Source organism: Gymnoscopelus braueri (genome assembly GCF_963280865.1).
Source record: "Gymnoscopelus braueri genome assembly, chromosome: 22".
Taxonomy (NCBI): Eukaryota; Metazoa; Chordata; class Actinopteri; order Myctophiformes; family Myctophidae; genus Gymnoscopelus; species Gymnoscopelus braueri.
Genome location: NC_137624.1, coordinates 12118225 through 12139031, shown reverse-complemented (window position 1 = coordinate 12139031; position 20807 = coordinate 12118225). Strand labels below are relative to the sequence as shown.

At 41.5% G+C, this 20807-nt stretch overlaps 1 protein-coding gene across 2 annotated transcripts in view; it reads right to left on the bottom strand.

The window, feature by feature from the left end:
* Positions 1 to 646: 646 nt before the first annotated feature.
* Positions 647 to 20807, bottom strand: part of sfswap (splicing factor SWAP) — a 107176-nt gene continuing 87015 nt past the window's right edge. For both annotated transcript variants that reach the window (XM_080419965.1, XM_080419966.1), the window contains exons 16-19: positions 13227 to 13352; positions 9635 to 9763; positions 8571 to 8643; positions 647 to 1507 (exon numbers count right to left, since the gene is read on the bottom strand). In XM_080419965.1, coding sequence (XP_080276091.1) covers positions 1442 to 1507; positions 8571 to 8643; positions 9635 to 9763; positions 13227 to 13352 — 394 coding nt within the window. In that variant the 3' untranslated portion in view covers positions 647 to 1441. The remainder of the gene's footprint in view (positions 1508 to 8570; positions 8644 to 9634; positions 9764 to 13226; positions 13353 to 20807) is intronic.

The window sequence follows — 20807 nt, the reverse complement described above, 5'->3', positions numbered from 1 at the left end:
GACTGATTAACAGCCGCAGCATCCATAAAGCAAAAGCACCGACAATAAAATATCCTAAAAGCACTTGGGAGTGTTGGTGAACTTTTGGTTTAGTTGAATTGTTTTTGAACCGTGCACCCGCTAAAAGACTGTTGTTTGTGACAAGTGCTCGCATTCCTTTTGTAGTAGTACATCACTCTCGCATTAATGTCAACAGGCTTTTCTCCAAAACAAAACATTATCCATTATGAATGCCACAGGTGCAACCCACGATGCAAGTATAATGACACTGGTTGAATTGGCTGTTACAAATGGCAGCTTATCTGTTGTTGGCCTTGACACAACAGTGTAATTTAATTGTGAAGGTTAACATGTTTTATCTTTCCACTGTTGCATATTAGATGCGCCATTTACAGTACTGGCCTTGCAAACATAATTTCTACTGGGATATTATAATGTATTGACCTTGTACTTCATGATTAAAACATTCAGTCACATACTGTATTCAGTCCAGTTGATGAGATGCGTTACTCACTGACAATACACATAATTGACAATATTTAGAGTAGAGCAGGAAAGTGGTCATGACATTAATTGTGTTCAATTGTTTGTTGTGTGGATCATTGACATTTTATAATCCCAAACTTTCAAGAAGAAAAAAAAAGTCGAAATTCTATTTCAAAATTTATTGACATTTTGCATTAGAAAGCAGCTCTGCTTTGAATTCTGTAGAACCTTGACACAAAAAAATAGAAGGCCACACGTTGGAGCTGAGAGACGACAGTGAGAAAGAAAATGGATTTTAAAGTGAGCTGGCCAGGTGGAGGGGAAAGAGACAGATGGGAGAGAGCAGGAGAGAATGAAGAGAGTGAATAACAGAGGGATGGATTGGGGAGGAGAGAAATAAAATGAACAAAACAACGCAATCCTTCACAGAAGGATGGAATATAACCCCTCTGGCATCGGCACAATTATGCTATGCAGCGAATAATGTCTCCGTCAACAATTTGGAGGAAATTAAAATCTTTCTTTTCAGACACGATGCAAGACACGTCTATGAATCACTTCCATGCTTTGAAATTGCCTGTGCCAAAAAGACAATAGTGATATACATCACACTGCATCCCGTTCACCCTGGTGACACAGAGCTTTTCTGTCAGGTACAAAGTCAGATACTATCAAGAGCTCCTCGATTCCACGCTTACAATGCTGGAGGTACAATCCATAACAAATCTGACTCACATGCTAATGGATCAAAGGAAGATGACACAACACTAAGACAAACAGGGAGATGAAAGCTCAAAAAACATCCAGGCCAACTACAGCTCCAGGAGGGGGAGAATGCCACATGCTGATTGGCTGAAGGACAGGGGGCTTGACTTTGTCACCATGGTGAGGCGGAGAAGAGGGGAAAAGCCACGGACCCCTCTCTGCCTGGTTTGGGTGATAAGCCACGTTCTCTTCAAGATGTGGGGGACTGGAAGGTCTTGGAGGTGGCGAGCATGGCCCGCACTTTAGCCATCAGATCCTGTTTGGAGGAGAGAAGGAGAGACAAAAGGGACATGATCAGATGAACAGAAACGGGGAGGTGACGGAAGAGATTGTGGTTGGTTAGTCCATTGGTTCTGAAAGTGGAGTCCGGGGACCCCCAGGGGTCCTTGGGGGGGTACCAGGGGGTCCCCAGCAAAATGAGTTAATATAGCGTCACAAATCATTTTAACGACTTTAACAAATACATATCATTTTGGGGGTCCTTGACATGAAAAAGTTTGAGAACCACTAGGTTAGTCTATTAGAGCAGTGATTCTCAATTTATTTCATTTCAAGGACCCCCAGTTGGAGATGCATTAGGATTAGGGTTGGGATCCTTTAGGATTTTAACAATTTTTGTTCCCTCTTAACTCATTCAGTGCCAATTAAATAAAAAAATAATTGCGTACAGCGATTTTTCAATTTTCAAGTAATCACAGAATATTTATCTCCAGTATGATCGATCCCCTGATGGTTGCTGATCAGAGGGTTTTCACTGTGCTTCCGCGGAAAAAAAAATGTCATTGCTCCCCGTTCAATTTAATACGCCTTTGAAAATAGCATGTCTCGGCCAAAAATACATAGTAAAAAAAAGTACACAGGACCCGAGATACAGCCTTTTTAAGGCATAAGTTAACCAAGAAGTGAATGGAGCAGCAAATCTTCGGATCACGATATCTTGGTTCTGAACGAAAAAAATTGGCACGTTGCGCCATTGCGGAAAAACACGTCAATGGCACTGATGAGTTCAATGGTCCAATTCCTTAACGGGTCCCTTTAACGATTCCTATAGGGGGTTCCAAATGGACCCTTACAGATCTGTAAGTCTGAGAGAGACACTTACGGGTCCATTAACCACATTTTGGTTCCATTTGTACACTTTCAGAGTTACGGTGGTCCTTAAAATAAAATAAAATTGACAACCACTGGTATTGTAATTGTATAGCAGACGTGAAGACCACATACCAGCTCTGACAGTGTGATAAACTGGTTCCGGAAATGGTTCCAAATGTGATGGAACCGATTCCGGTTCCTCAATGCTGAATCCGGCTCCCAGCCCCAACTATGATTTGTATCTCTGGGACCCGATAAAATGGACCCTTCTCTGTCCATTTGGTTTCATTTGTACACTCTCAGAAGTTACAGACCCATAAGGGTCCATTTGGACCCCTGGTGGTCCCGATGGTAACAGGATAGGTGGGCACTTGGGACAGCTGGGCACCTCGATGTAAAATTGCCTATTTTGTCCAAAATTCATTATTTGAATGTCTTCAGTATATAAAAAAAAGTATACATGATTAGAACATGCTTAAACATTCAACAATTCAAGTCTAATATTTCTCCAAATGCTACAAAACCTGTATATCCAGTCATTTTGGGGCATAAACAAGTTGAAGGATTAAATAAAGTCTGATAATGATGTACCGTGCACGTTCACATCATGTATACTATACACTACTTAAGACCATTTTTCAATTATAATTTTTTTACATTTTGGAGAAAATAGCCAATTTCACGTCGAGGTGCCCAGATGTCCCTAGTGCCCACTTATCCTGTATCCGTCCCGACGATGAGAAACAGAAAACCATGATAAAGCATCTATCAGTTTAGAAGCCCTGTAATCATTTTGCTCCCCACGGCTGCTGTACATTAGCATGGTGAAATCAGCCTGTCTGTTTTGGGCTTTGTGTTCTCTCATCTTCCCCCACATCGTCTCCCTTTCAAGTGGAGATTTGAAATGTGCAGTGGTGGGAAAAGTACTCAATTGCTTTACAGAACTTAAGTAAAAGTATCAATACTGCAATGTAGAAATGCTCTGTTACAAGTAAAAGTCCGGAATAAAAAATTTACTTGAGTAAAAGTACAAAAGTATTGGCATCTAACTGTACTTAAAGTACCAAAAGTAAAAGTACTCATTATGAAGAAAATAGCAGATCTACAAGCTTACAATGCGTAGCATCGCGGGTTGTAGATCGTCTATTTTCAAATGGCCGAAATGTTTACAGGGCTGAAGTGATTAATGTAGGTTCTCTCAAAATCTACAAAGTAACTAGTAACTAAAGGTTTTCAAATAAATGTAGTGGAGTAAAAGAACAATATTTGGATCCGAGATGTAGTGGAATAGAAGTAAAAGTATTGGAAATACTCAAGTACAGTACAAATACCTCAACATTTTACTTAAGTACAGTACTTAAGTAAATGTACTTAGTTACTTTCCCCCACTGGAAATGTGGAATCCAGCAGTGGGTTATGCCCTGGGACCAACTAATGATAAAGATAATGCCAATAACAATGCCTCATCATCTTGCTCTCTTGGTTTGACTTAAGACACATCAACCGAGTTGAAAATACAGCAAAGAACTGGTCTGTCTCACACCGAAAATAGCCGATCGTTGTGAGCTTGTAGATTGGCTATTTTGGGTGTGTGTCACCGGCACATTAAGTATAATCAGGCATTGTCACTGACATGTCTCTGACATGCACATGGCTGCTCTGTTTTCTTCAACTGTTTTCAGATGAACAAAATGAAACGGGAGAGGTAGATGTGAAAAGCAGCTGCATGAAAAATCCCGAGAGATTTCTAAAAAGAAGCCTGAAGACGTCCATCAGTGAGACACGAAAGACATCAGAGAAAGTAACGCTCAGTTTATCCTCCATCGCACAACAGTGTTGCTTGTCGCCAAAAACAACTTCTAGCTAACAACATGTGACGATGCGACGTGTTGATGAACACCGACCGTCATACGACGGAACATAAATGAAGCATCGAGAGTGAGGTACAGGTAGAGATGATGAGGAGAATAAAAGTCAAGGGAAAGATGGGTAAGCTGACTTGACCAGCTCTATCTCAGAGTATGAAATAGGGATACAACAGTTAAAGTCATCGATTAACTGAAATCTATTTTTATTAAATAATCAATTTTGAAAGAAATAAAGAAATGTCACTATATACAGTGTTCAGTATATACTGTACATACCTCTTGATTATTTGATTAATTGAAATATAATGTTCATGATGCGTTATACACATAGGATGCATAGCAAGTGCTACCGAAATAATTGGTAGTTGCAGCCCTAGTTTGAAGAGAGAGAGAGAGAAACACAAGGGTAGGAGAGAGAAGGCGAAGAGTAGAGGTACAATTGAGCAAAGGGTGGAGAGGAAGCAGACTGGAGTAATTCAGAGATAGATGGGTGATAAAGGGTCCATTTGGCACCTGTACTGCAAGGGGTGGGTGGAATGAAAATTGGGTGAATCATTGATTATGAGGTGGCCGGTATGAAGCCATACATGGAGTGTGAGGTAGAATCGGGGCAGAATGATGGTAATGTGGGAGGTAAGTTATTTCCCGTCTGGGAAGAGCAAATAGCGACAACAGTGTGGCAGCAACATTATTAGCGAGACTCAATGAAGTGTTTCTAAAGGAGAAAATGGATTGTGCCTATGAGGCATATTCACATTTTTTATTGAATTTCAAACGACAGTTTGGTTTCCATGGCGGCTTACATTATTGAGTGAACAGAGATATATTGTAATGGGGTGAGCAAGTACAACATGGTTCTTCCTGATTTGGTAACATCCTTCAAGTTGTTAAACACTGCATGTCTGAATGAAAAACTAGCATGAACTATTCTCCACACTACAATAACATTGACCCAGAGATCTTTCCTCTAGCGCCACCCTTTACTCTTTTTACAAGCACACACTCAGAGACACGTATGAACACGACACATAACCAGTATGGCTAGCCAAGTAGCTAATAACTGTGTGTCACAATGGCCCGTAGACGAGACAGTTTGCAAGCCTTGGAGGAATTGTATCATTACAATGAGTGCAACATAGCGATCACATGATATTGAAGGCATTATGTTTCAATAAGGACAAAAGCTTTAATATTATACTTATGCTGCCTGTTACTAGTGGAGAAGAGATCCAGTAGAACTAAAAGACAAGTCATTGTATGCTTGGTTGTGCTCGGGTGTTGCGCCCTGAAAATAGCAGATCTACAAGCTCGCGCTGCGACGCGTTGTGAGCTTGTAGATCGGCTATTTTCAGCATGCAACCAAGTGTAAAATCAGCCATTACGACACCATCAAGGCCTGCCAAAATACATTTTAGTCGACTACATCAACTGTAGATTTAGTCGACTAAAACTAGACTAGACTAAAACTAGACTAAAACTAAACAAATTCAATGACTAAAACTAAATGGAATTTTATTCAAACATCTAAATTTGCTGTCAAAATCAACACTGATCTAAACAGCTTACGGCGTACTCTTTCATTAATTTCCTTGGACTAGCTGCAGTGTCCACTCCAACTCCCTTTAAACGTAGCTTTGCATCAGGACTGGTCTCAGTTCCACCAAGTATTTCTGTCTGTCGCCCTGAGCCTTTGCTAGTTGACTTGTCTCATACCTCATCTGGTTCTCATCACAGATAATGTCAGTCTTTTTTGTTGGGGGTTCACTGTGCTAGAGCTAGACTGCTGCTGACATGAAAGGAGGAGAGAAGAGATTGGTACTCCTAAATTGGTTAGGTCAACTTGTCTGTCTCGGGTAGACGTCTGTTGTGCATACGTAGCTTTGAAATGTTCATCCATCATCGTTGCAGGTGTGTGAGACAGACGCACAACTTCCCATGGGTTCAACAGTATATTAGTCTTTACTAAGACTCGCTGTTTCACTGCCACACATTTGAAATATGGGCCACCTTATCAGAAGAACTTGCACTTGCAGTAACACCACACTCTTCAAAAAGTTACGACACTAAAACAAACAAAAAACTAAAATACAGCTAATTTAATGAAGCTGGTTATGTAAGCCTTCATATATTGGAGATGCTAGTCTCTAGGCACCTTCAAAGGGTCTAGAAATGGAACAAAAGTTAGTAGGAGTAAAATTGGTTAAGTTAAACCTGTGATGTCCAAAACACTGAAGGAAAGGCCATATTATACAGTTTACTGTAAGTACAGTATACTCGCATATGCGTGTTAAATTAGCTACATTGGATACAAATAACTACAACTATAACTACAGTACATTGGATGCACTGGTTTTGTACCTTATTTCTAAACCTCATGTACATAATGTTTGGATGGATATGCCATGTGTAAATATGTAGATACCTTGTTGTCTCTTTTTGATTCCTTCTTTTTGGGCGGTGAAACCGCCCCTATAAGTGAGGTTTGGACATCGACATTCGCTGCACTGTGATTGGCCACCATTGTACCCCCCCTACCCATTGTACCCCCCCAACCCTGCGCTGTGATTGGCCACCATTGTACCCCCCTAACCCTGCACCGTGATTGGCCACCGCTGACTCTATTCAGGACTGTGATTGGCTAGTGAAACACATGACACATGTGCATAGCCCTATAAATAGGACTATGCACTTAAAAAAAACACATATATGGTTTAAAAAAAAAAAAAAACATATGTTTTTTTTAAAGTTAGGGGTGTACAATGGTTGGTCCACAATATTACTTTTCTTTAAGTGAACTTCCATCACTGTGATGACCACTTTGACCACACCGCCCACTTCACACTGGGTGTGATTTTTTTCCCCTTCTTTTGCCCCCCCCCCCCCCCCCTCTTCTTTCTCTTTCTGAAAACAATCAAAACCGATGGAGCTTGCACAAAAACGAATTTCACCCACTGTTTTACACCTGTAAACCTGTGTGATGTGACAATACAGATGATTCTGATGGGGAGGGATTTGGTTGAAAACATGGCAGAGGGATGCTGACTGCCAGCCTCACAATTACGCAGCCATTCTGTGAACTGTCAAAAGGTTGCTACATGAGAGAAAGGGTGACAGCATCTGGCTCTCATGATCTGCAATCACGGCCGTGATTCGCAGCAAAACACATTCCCTCTTGTGTTCCATTGCTTAAATAATTAAAGCTACGAAAATGACCAGACTTCACTCTGAAGAGTGGTGAGATTGGACGTGGGCCAAAGGTTTCACATTCTCATCCAAGTGGTCTGTTATTCAAAACAGTGGTTTAAATATGAAAGCAAGGCCCCAAAAGGTTTGATAAAAGCATATTTACATTTATGTTCCAGGCGTATAGAGTTGGACTAATGTTAAATTGTGAGTTTTAAATTACTCTCTGCCCTCTCCATCTTTTCCTCTCACTCTATTCCTCTAAAATTAATCCCTTTAGTTTCTGTTGGTCTGGCTCTCTCATTTTCTACTAATAGTTATGGCTCTAGCTCTCTCCCTCTCTCTGAGATGAAAGCAATTTTTATTTAACCATCACCACTTGGCTGTCACCTGTAGACAGCCAACAGCAGAATAAAGCTGCCCAAAGCATAAATAAGCACATGACCACCACATACACTTGTTTGTGTGCTTGGACACACAAATGCACGCACAGCGAAGAAACGCAGATGAGTGATAATACATGTACCATTTAAGCTACCCACAAATATTCTACTGACTGGAGGCAGCAAGTGACCTTAGGTCAGAGATTAGCTGGTCTACAGCATGCAGATCAACTGCACATAAAGCTAAGCTCCACTGGGGTACAATACATGCTGATTTTAAATAGGATATACAGTAATGTCCATATTTGCAACCGTCAATTCGACTAGCACTAGACCAGGTAGGGAAGTCTCAGGAGCCCCCATGTAAAACACTGATCAAAGAACAAAATCTCTGTGCTGGACAATACAATGTCGTACACTGTGACCAAATATGATATAGAAATATAAAATGCTCTGAGCTGAATACTACAATCTAGTACAATGTGACATTTTGAATAGTAGCATATTTAAGATGCTAACATTGTTCTTTCAACTTTTTACAGTGTTTAAGAAGACTATAGGCTATAAAAAAAGAAGAAATTATAAAAGCATAGCTAACTCTTCAATCTGAAAGACAGTTCTAGGCCACAGCTAGACTTAATCAAATGGACAAAGTCCAAAGATGTATATAGTAACAGCTTCTTCTATTCAATGGGTCAAACACAGTTCACCTATTCAACAGCGTTTTATTGGGGAGGCTGTAGCTAAGATAATGGGTAGAGGGCTGCTGAGTGCAGATATAAATGAGGAATACCTGAGTGATTTTGGTCTGCACAGAGGACACTATGGTTGAGGACACAGGCTTGTCTTTCTCCTGAGATCCACCCCTGAAGAAAGTCGAGACACAGTCGAAAGATCGAGGCATGGAGGGAGAAAAATAAAATGAAAGCGTTAGTCATGGTCAGCTATGACTGTACATTATTAAGAGAAGAAAAGGGAAGCGAGGATGGGAGAGGAGACGAGAGAGGCAGGGACAACAGCGATAGAGAGAGCATAAGTCTGTCAGTCCAATTTATGGATGCATGTGGATTGTGTGTAAAAGCATAATTTAAATAGAGAGGTTTGTCCCTGCTCATCCAAATGGACTTGACTTAGTGCACATCTAAAGAGGCTAATACAATAATAATCGTGCCTTGTTGTGTCCACATACAGTACATAGGATTAGGATGCGAAGCCCTGCCTGAAACCTAATATATATAGGGGGTTTAATGTAACAGAGTAGCTAGGGAAGGATTTCCCTTTGGAGGAGTGGTAGAGGTTTAATTTCCAATGAGGAGACCTGGGTTTGAATCCAGGCGGTTACAAACAGATGACAAATGTGGAGCTTTGGCATTTCGTGGGACTTTATTGCTCAATATGTCTGAAGGTGTTATATATTATGCATGTGCATCTTTGTGTGAGTTGGTAAATCTATATGTTTGTGTGCATGACTTGCATGAATATGTCATGGTATAATATATCATGGCATGGCGATACAGGATTCATGTATCACTTTGCTGGGGGGTTATATCAGCCAAGTGTGCCAGTTTCCAACTGAAACAAGCGCGTTTTTCCTACAACGCTTGCAAACGTATGCAAATGTTCACCTTGTTTAATGCATCTCAGATGTTCACAACAAAGGTTCAGGGGAGCTGTGTTGGAACGGTCTATAGCAGGCTCCCCATGCCCTCTATTCTGGGAGTGCCATGCTTCAGCCTCATAGTTGCAACAATCTTTCTCAATGACACTGCAGCAGGAGTCAATGAACAGGTCATCTGCGTGAACAGGTGTTTGTGGCTTACAGTGCAAATGGATCAACATTGTGTTCTGTCTGGTTACCTGGAGCCCAGACTGGAGGCGGGGCTAGCAGACAGAGCTCTGGCAGGTGACGAGGAGGGGGAGAGTGGGGAACCCGCGGGCTGTAGCTGCCCAGAGGACAACAAGGAGCTCTGCTTCTTATGTGGAGACCTGAGAGAAAACAACAATTTACAGTGTACAGTCAGTGCCACACCACAAACTATAAGAGTAACATTTCAAATAATATGATCAGATAATGTGATCACTTCTAAAAGCCAGTATAACATGAGTTATAAATGTATAAAATAAACTATAATTATTATGGTACATATATACACAATTACAATTTAGGCATTTAGCAGACACTCTTATCCAGAGTAAGCACAAGATCAGAGTAAATGGCATGAACATGGCAAGTAAAATGTGACAAGAAAATAACATAGTTACTACAATTGAACTAGGACAGCAGGTAGAAGACTAGCATCTGTCTAAATAAAATCCTATCTAGGCTGAGTGTATACCTTCATTTGATTCAGTTGAATGCCAAATAAAAATTCATTGGATCTTTAACTGGATCTTTTTTTACAGTGCATAAGAATAAAAATCCGCACACCAGTATTGCTGCTCCCCAATGCAATTTTACTTCGTAACATTTCGATCCACCAAGCTCTTCCTCCCTTCCTGGTCTGAGGAAGAGCCTTTACGAAGTAAAATTGCATTTGGGAGCAGCAATACTGGTGTGCGGATTTTTATTCTTATACACGGTTACACTCACAATGTGCCTGTCCTCCGAGCAAGTACTGAATCTGCTCCGGCGGTAAAAGTTTTACATAATAGTGACGTGCAGTACTCCACTGTGCAGCTGCGTGACATAAATATAGCATACTGATACAGCTGTTGTGTTGTAATAGTCTGATTCTTTATTGTGGCCATCATGACCTCGCTTCTGCATGAACGCATTAACAATACATCGCTATAATTTAATCAGAGAACAACCTTAAACATACCGTAGTAATTCCACAACAAGTGCATCAGTACTGAACTCAACCACGTTGCATACATGTTTCATAGGGGTTTGTCATAGAGACTGAACATACATTTCCTGTGTGTGTATGTGTGTGTGTGTGTGTGTGTGTGTATTGTTTCCTTGTTTAAAAGTGTCCCCACACCAAACAGACAACTGCAGATTACTATGTCGAGAGATGAGTCGGTTGAAAGACGTGAAAAAAAGTTGCTGAATGCACCTCTCTCCACACCGCACCGACAGATGGCTACTATAGTGCTAAAATAGCCTATGGCTTGATGTGCTTTCAACAACAAACACATGAACTTGTGCATGCTTAAATCATTTGAGAAATGATAAAGATAACTACTGTACTGCAGGGTGCTCACAGTAGGACATGGGCACAAGGTTATCTGTATTTAGACTATTTTGGTGCATCATACAGTATCTTTGGTATTTAATGTTAATTAAAACAATAAACACTGCGTGCATGCAGCAAGCAACAGCGCAGTGCGCCGCACACAGCTTTATAATTTTGGTTTAACTAATGATCAATATAATGTAATAAATAGCTAGAATGATTAGGAAAAAATGCCACAACAGCCTGTCATTTCTGTTTGAGTAGTTGATAAAATGGCTAATCTTTTCTCCCTGTATATCCATTGTCCCATGAAATAGTTGGAGAATGAGCTCTCGGGTTTGCAAAGTAAAACAAAAAAGAAAAGTGAAAGCTATAGAATACCACCGGTCGCTTCAGTGATTTTACAGATATTTTTTGTCTTAAAGAAAGGCAGGAGTAAGTGCTTATGATATTGGTAAGTTAAAGATACAGCATATATGCTTATAGTTTTGTTTCAGAGAAAGATGTGTTTGAAAGAGACCAGGCACAGACCTGCGCGCACGCGTCCCACGCTTTGCGTCTGAGCACACATACTGTAGCAATTTATACCATGGATATGTGCTGTATTGCATTAGAGTAAGCGTCCCCGCTACCCCTCCTAGCAAGGCTAAGCAGCCAACCAGAGAGCTCTAAAAAGGTCGGGTCGGCTTTCACGCCTCCCAACAACTTTCGACCACACAGCGCCTATTCGACAATAGATTTTCGGCCACAGACGCTTTCCGACACTTACCGCCGCTGACGTCAGTTTGGTGGGGCGACAGTAGGGCATTCACAACTAATGATTTTTATTAGTCGACTCATTAGACCAAGTAGTAGTCGACTAGTCGAAATTTACATTTAAAAAAAAAAACTTTTGTTTTTTTTAGGGGGGGGGGGGCATTGTTTTAATTCCATCCTACTACTATATTACTATTATTATTATCCTCCTGCCCTTATTTTTATGGCGTTTTAAGGGAAGCGCTTCTGGCACAGCACCACAGCAGCGTCTCCAAGGATCCCCATTGCCCAATAATAGGCTTTTATTGGGCATACTTTTGATAAAAAATAAAGTCAGGAGGATAATAATAATAGTAAGATGGGCCATTACTATGGCATTAAAACAAATTACAATTCGACTAGTACCAACAAAGTCGACTAGTGGTTATACTAGTCGACTAGTTGGTGAAAGCCCTAGGCGACACCTTTAGGTACAACCAATTTGCATTTGCATCACACACTTCCAACCTATGTGTGTTAGAAGCAGAACGGAACATATCATCACTAAGCGATTGTAAGACCTCATCTGAGAACCTGTTTCTCTCTCCTGTCTTCATTCCGCTGCTGTCTTCCTGCTCCTAAAATATATATCATCGCTGACGGGCAGAAACCTGCCTATTTTAAACGTAGTCGTATAACAGTGCTTTCGTCCGACAGCAACAATGTATGTACTGATGCATTATGAAGCCCTTAACATCAAAACATAAACTCATTAATCCATTGTAAGACCTCACACCCTGCAGCTCTACCCGTCTCTCTCTCGTCTCTGCTCTGCTGCTCGTACATGCAGTCTCCTCATAAAATGCTGCATGATATTTACAGCAAATTAGACTAGCTAAGCTATTGCTTACATTTAGTTTGAGTTGTTTTTAGGACTATGTGAAAAATGCTTACACTAGTCGTTTTGAACAATATCAGAAATGACATTCACACATCTACTGTAGCATTTGCTAAATCATTGGATTGTTGACTAAATCAGAACATGTTTGGGCGAGGGGACCACTTTAACTTGACCTGAGTCAAGATCAAGTTAGCTGGGAAACGTTAGCTATGAAGTTAACATCCAACTAATTGACTAATTCTAGAACTGTAATGTAGAGTAGACTTATCTTAACCTCAAGATAATGTAATGTTAAGATTGTTTGTCAAGGCTCACTCATACAGTACTACTCTATACAGTATGAAAAGTACCTTGGGTGTGCAATACATCAACACAACACTTAAAGGACTTGTTGAGCTCTCATTGCATGTCAAGTTTAATTGTTACCAATATTGGGGGGTGGTGGTTACATTTCCTGCCTGCCTGGAAGTGAATTTCTGTTTTCTTTCTTCCAATTTAGCCGTTATACCAATTAATCTTCCACACACATTTCTGTGCTGCCACTGCTGTTGTATCCTACTGGCTTACCTGCCAGTGAGGAACCCCCACTGGGAGGAGTAAACTAAGTTTACCCGGCGATGAGTTCTTAGATTACCTGGATCGTCTTCTGTGCTGCTCTGTGTTGCTGCCTGGACGATGGCGCTCCCTGTCTCTGTCTTCATGCCTCCTCTCTGATGCCACTGCTCCCCTTTCCTTCCTAGATGGAGAACGTGACCGTGACCTGTCCAGACAGGAGGGGAGAGAGGGAGAGAGGGAGAGATCAAGATAGGAAAAGACACAAAAAGATAATTTATATGGAGCCATAACTGTAGACAGGGCACAGGTTAGACATGGCATGGGAAATGCAAGCAGGCAGTTTATTCAGGAGAAAACAAATAAACTTCATTTGTATAGCACTTTTTAAAAGTTACAACAAATGAGATAAGTGAGGGGGGAAAAAGACAGACATTCGCTCTAAAAGATTATGTAAACTCAAGAGGCATTTTGTATGGTTTTTCTGAGTGCTGTGTGCTAAAATATGATGATGGTGGTGCATTGAGGGGAGAAAACTTAATTTACACACACTGGCCAGTGTTACAAATTAATTTTCTTTCAGTTAGATCTTTTCTACATCTTGCTACTGCTAGCTTACAGTACATCCATTTTCTGTGAGGGGCACTGTACTGAATGACTATTTGTCTGAACAGGGTTTGTCTGTCCTCTCATAAGTAGACCAACAGCTCATGCCACTACGTTAAGTAAAGGTTAAAACACAAGGACACTTTGGTAGAGGTTTGGGTTGTGTAGTTACCTTGTCATGATAACTTGTCCAACTGCCGAGATATCTTGCTCCAGTGCATCGTTGACAAAAATAGCCTCCTCATCGACTTACATCGTACAGTGACACAACTCTCAAAGTCTCTCTTTCAGGACATAAACAACCACAAAAAAGCAGATTCTACCACTATATAACATCACAAAACCCAATACACCATTATTTTAAAATAGAAACGTCAACTTCCTGCAGATTTTACAATGGGAAGATCGAGATCCGAACGTCCACACCCAGTCCAGATCATCTTCCTACTACAAATGGCTAAATCAACATCAAGTTGACATTTGTATTTTGAAATAATGCCATAATGGGTTTATTTTTTAGAGTGTGACTTTCAGCTGTTTCACTGTACAACAAGGAGGCTATTTTTGGATTATCAATTTCTAATCAAAGCAATGGAGCAAGATATCTCGCCAATTGAACTAGTTACATCATGACAAGGTACAGTAACTGCTCAACCCACTTCACAAAGTGTCCTTGTGCTTTAAACTCATGAAGAGCATTAAAGTTGGATCGTAGTTGAAAATCTATTCATGTAAAAACATTTCAGTGAATTGCATTAGTCACACTAACACTGTTCATGTGAAGCACTTTTTTTTAATTATGAAGTATTTATAAAGATCACTTGGTCAAATGTGGCATACGCCAGGGCTTCACAAACTTTTCTGTGCCAAGGACCCCCAAATAGCCTGTGGCCCATTTACTTTTGAAAACAAAGAAAACACACATACTTTATTTAACATAACAAACCATCCTATATTACATTGGAGAGAAGTCCCGTCATCATTTTCCTGTGTCATTGTTTCGCACTAAACTCAACAACAACATATCACATGCACTAACAACACAAGCCACAACACAAGCCACAACACAAGCCACAACGTGCGCGATTAATTTACGGGTGGCGTAGGCTACTTTTCATTGCTCACCACACATTTGCCTCCTCGGAGCATAATTAATTGCGGCCAGCACAAAATGACAACATTACGGGTAGACCATGTTGTTCCCTAGCGTCAGCACCGACCACCGCAGAGCGAAACCGAAACACCGCGAGCCAACACGACGCAGCCGCCATTGAAATCTCCCCACAACAACAACACACACGACCACTTCGCTTCAACCCGTGCCGTTGCTTTCACTTTGGTCATGTCTCTATCACACCACACTCACGGTAATATGTCCGTCATTCACGTGCCATGTACATCCCAGCGCTTCCCCCTGCACGCTGTGCTCCATTCTCTCACACACACACACACACACACACACACGCTTTTGTGGGTCTTTGCGAAATCCCGAAGTGGAGTTTTGGTCATTGGAACGGTGATGCACGTCACCCGTTTGTGAAGTGGGTATTTTCAAACCCTGGAGTGGATTTAGGGGAGTGTCAGAGTGTTTGTGTTGGAGTGCCTCAGTGCGGCTGCAGAGTTCATGTGCAACCTCTTGCATGCATGGCTGCGATGTTTCGCGGGGGTCCAAAAGGGTCCGCGATGTTTCAAGGGGGTCCCAACACTCCCAGGGGGTCCGCGGACCCCCAGGGGGTCCCCCATGTATTTTTTTTTCATGTGCAACCTCTTGCATGCGTGGCTGTGGCTTTACAGTTTTGCGTTTTCCTTCGCCGTGTCTGTAGGTCTCCAGGGACCCCCAAGGGTCTCCAGGGAACCCCCAAGGGTCTCGCGGGACCCCCAAAGGGTCCACTATGTTTCGCGGGGGTCCGAAGGGCTCCACAATGTTTCGCGGGTGTCCCAAGACTCCAAGGGGGTCCACGGACAGAGGGGAGCACAGGACACTCAGCGTTGCCATGTCCTCTGATTATACAAGCATTTGCCTTACTTTTCATCACAGCGTTGCCATGTCTGAAAATCAGAAGCGACTTTGCCCTACTTTCACACAATACTCTCTCTCACACTGTGAGGTGGCTGTAAGGTGGATCTGCGATACGAAGTGGACGACGCTCGGGCCGTGCAGCGGCCCGAACTTCTAGTAATATTACATGAGGGGAAAAAACTGTCATTGCATAAGTATGTCAATTATGAGAGGACTGTTCAAAAGGACAATGATCATCACATGAATAGAGTAAAACATTTAAGACAACCACCTGTTTGGTAAGCTGTTCCCCTGAAGGCCACTTGAGGTTAAATGGCACACAATATAGTTTAGCAAGGTCACAGCTTCCAGATGTGTGACCATTATCTTGCTAATAATAATAATCATCATCAACCATCATTACCATATAGATTGAGTTGGAGCCACTAACCACTTAAGCCCTATTTATATATATATATATATATATATATATATATATATATATATATATATATATATATATGGGTGTCACGATTCGCCCCTAATCCACGATTCAATTAGACTTCAATGTCACGATTCGATATTCGATTTTTATTTAATTAAAATGATTAGGCTATTGACTGATTTATAAAGAAAAACACTTGTTTCTCAATAAATAACTTTTATTTGAATAATAACAATTATAAATAACAAATGAGAATCTAGAATAATAAAACGTTTAACATATTAATAATATGAGCGTTGGGTTTTATGCCCTAACAACTGTCATTGGCATTTTCAGATTCTTCTTTAAGAAGATGAGTTAACACTTAACATTCTTTGAAAAGTTCATATTTCTTCCCATTCAAAGGGGCTTCGACTGCCTTCCAAAGTTTGCAGGCCCTGGGTATACAACCCGGCCTGGCGGAGACCTGCACTCTGAGGAGGAGCACACCGTTCTAGTAAAGGCAATCAATTCCACATGGCTCAGCCCTTCAGTAACTCTTGCCTTACTTTCTCATACAGGAAACACAGGCAACACACTTGTGCTCAAATGCGATCTGCTTGGCACTTTGTACCGTGGTTCTAGAATGCTGATTAAATGTCTAAAATTTAGACTCTAAATCCAGCGTTCTCCACCACTGAAAAGGCTCCCATGTCACCCCGACTGCGCTCATTATTTCTTGAGCGCGACCTGCGGGTCGAATTATGTGGGAGTTTGGGATTGTTGGCTGGCATCTTTTTACCGATGGGGAAATGAAAGGTAAAGCAGACTGGACTCTTCAATGCATCACTACCAGCGGTTTCTCTCTCTTTCAACTCATCTGTGGCTGCATTTTCCCCGTCGGAGAGACGCCTGCACAGATAAACGCCGGAATGCACAGATAAACAACAGCGTCTCGGGCTTCCCTTGGACGTCCGCATGTGCGGGAGCAACATAATGTAATAGTGCTAGAATCGTGATACAGCTTGTAATTTCTACACACTGTATCGAAAGTCAATTTCGATTCATTTTCGGTACGTATCGAGTATTGTGACAGCCATAATATATATATATACTTTTTTCTCTCTTTCCAATCCCCTCATAGGGACCACAGCTCCCACTTTGAAAACCTGTGGCATATACAGTACCATCACCACCACACAAGCAGCCAGCCTGAATAGTGCAGCTTCACCACTGAACACCACACTGTGATTTGTGTGGCTTGACTGGCTTCATTAACTGACAACATAGCTAAGGATTGTTCAGGGAGGCCACGCTGTTATTAGACTATGTATTATTAAATCTGGTCTAGTTTCAATGATGTTTAGGAGGGTTTCAATGTGTACCATTTAAAGTAGTCTTGTTAAAGAAATCATCTAAAGATCTATCCACATAACATTGCAGGGACTGGTTTAATTAACCATAATCAAATAACAGGTTATCAATTTGTAAGCTTTTTTCTTCTTCTGAAAATCTCCCTGGAAGGAATTTAATATTAAATATGCATGGCTCTAATGACGATCTTAAATCGTAGCCCAATTTTCTTTGAAATAAGCAGCAGAGCTGAATTAATTTAATCCCACTGGCAAGTATGGGTTTGTAGAAACTCATCCTTTCATTCAGGACACAAAGGTCTTATTTAAATGGAATAGCATGAGGTAGAAGAGGAAGGCATCCTTCCTCTTTAAAGACTAGGCAGTAAAGCACTAATGTCAGAGCGTGGCTCCGAGGTCGATGCTGTTCACATTAACCTGAGAGACGAATGGTGCATACAGAGCAGTCAACTCTATAACCTTTACTCTCTCTCTGTCTACCGCCTGTCTTTAATACTTCTTTATCCTGTCTTCCATTCCGTTTTTGTCTTCATCTGAGGTGTCTTTCACCTCTCTCCCCGTGCCCAATTATACATTTCTCACTCTTTCTCTGACCTACATCATCCCTGTCTTGAAAAAGTGACTGTCATACAAGACACATGAACATTTTGTGAACAAATGAACAAACAAAAGGGTGAGTAGTCAAGGAATAAGAGAGTGCTAAGAGTATGTGCTTCCCTTTTTCTCTCTTTAAACCCCACACCTGTCTCACTTCTCCGATCACTTCAACTCTCTCAACCCCAAACCCCCATCTATCTCACGCTGAATTCACAGCAGCTGTGAACACATGTTCATAGTGCGGACATTCACAAAATGCAATAAAATGAGTGGTATCCGAGGTATGAGTGACACCCTCGTAAATAAGCACGTTGTGGTCCAGAAAGAGCTCCGCTGCTCAGAGCGGATCAAAGCCAGCAGCTGCGCCTGGCTGGGGAGCTGACAGGCAGGAGAAGTACAGGCTCATCTCGGTCAGCTGGTTCGTGAACAATTTAGGAGTGAAATAAGCCATGTAGTTGCTCAAACTTGATTAAATTCACACCTACAACTGCTAATTTAATCCAAACTGTACTTCTGTGGCCTACTGGCTGCATGCACAAGAAATGTGGTGCTAATTGGTCTAGTGCAGAGGTCTTCAACAGGGGGTCCGGGACCCCTAGGGGATCCTCAGAGTTACTACAGGGGGTCCGCCAAATCTTTGTGAGGTGGGGAACATTTTAGCCGAAAATAGCCAATCTACAAGCTCACTGCGAGGCGTTTTCGGAGAGTCGGGGTAGAGGGAAAAAGAGCAGACCAAGTACAGAGCCAATGGTCAAGTTGACTAAATATTGAGGGTTTAAAGGTTAACTGCCTGAAAATACACATTAACATGAATCCAGCTATCTATGAAATCTATGAAAAAGTTTAATCTGCAACATTTTATACAATATGTAGTGGAGGGGGGGGGGGGGGGGGTCCCTGCTTCATCTCTCTCAGCTAGGGGGTCCTTGGCCTGAAAATGTTCAAGACCCCTGGTCTAGTGGTTTGCAAGATTAGCTCCAGAGACAGATGGACGGACAGACAGACAGACCCTCTTATGGACACCTAGACTCCTGTAGAGCCATGCCGTAAAAACAGCATCTTAGCAACTTACTTTTATTTGTATGATTTTCATTTGACTTATTTGATTCAAACGCATTGGTTGCACTACTGTTTTTTTATTTCCTGACTGATGCTGGAAGAACATTTTAATTTCACCTTCTGGAATCAATCAAGGTATCTATATCCATCTCTACCTCTCCCATCATCACTTTGCTTCTCTCTCTACCCCTCCATCTCTCACACTTTCCCATCACTTTGTCTTTCTCAGTCTCACTCTATCATCGCGTTGTCCATCTCTCTCACGCCCTCAACTGTCTCAGTCTCTCATCTGCCCCTCCTCCACCTGTCTCTCTCTCTACATCGCAGTCTGTTTCTCTCACTACTCTCGTCTATTTTGCTCTGTCCCTGAAGCATTGGAGCTTTAGTAAAGCCATTATGAAGCTGATTCAGTCGATCGACATCAGCCCGTCAAGGGCAATAACGCTGCCAGACAACCTCCTCCGTGATTTAATAAGAGACAGAACTCAATCCACTTCCTCTGCATGCAAAGATTTACTTGGAGGCAAATGTACAGACATGTCACATTGGAGAGATAGAAGACACATGCACGACACACCACAAAAGATACACTCAGGGCTTGTCGCGGTAGGCAGATTTTCACAAAATGTCTTGACTGAACTTTTTTTTAAATATTGAGGTATCTAATTCTGTACGTATCGGCCAGCGCCAGCGCACGCACGCACACGCACACGCACACACACACACACACACACACCTGCTCCCTTTCTATCTATTGGTCTGTCAGTATCATAATCTCGTTCTGAGCTACAGAGATAAAGAGCTCTTCACTTCCCTTTAACACACAATATGGAAAAGAAAACTGTGTGTGTGTGTGTGTGTGTGTGTGTGTGTGTGTGTGTGTGTGTGTGTGTGTGTGTGTGTGAGAGAGTGTGTGTTCGAGAGAGAGAGAGACTTCTCAGGAAGAGCATAACAGCAACTGACACAGACCTTCCTCCTCTCTCTTAAACCTCTGCTCTTTAATTCACATACTGTACAGCAAGTGATTTAAAACCTGGAGCTCAAACGCCCCCATTTGCAGAAATTACATTAGGGCTTGTCAATGTGACACCATGAATCAGACATAATTACAGACGCCAAAACGCCAGCCACTGATAATGAGAATTGGTCTGGATTACCAAGGGGAGAAGTTAGAGAATGAATAGGGCTATAGTATGGAACAGAGCTAAACTACAAGTGACGGATTCACCTCTGAGAAATCTTAACATACCTAAGCACTTAAACTCTATACTTTGTTGGCTGGGGTCCCTCAGGGGTCTATACTTGGTCCCCTCTTTTTTCACCCCATCTATAATAAATGTCTTCGTGGAAAGTAGACGATCTACAAAGGTTGTTGTTGTCGTTTCCATACACAATTATTTTTAATTAAAGTTAAATTCTTCAAGCCTTCCAAATCACAAAATACTATAGATTGAGATTTGTTCAGTAATATGTTGCAATTCACTAAGAGCAGTAAAAAGCAGATCAACAAAGTTTTCTCAACATTTCTGGAGAGTTCATCATAACGTTTTCCATGATCTCATAACATGATCTGTTAATTTGCATTCATTTAAACTGCTGTTTATG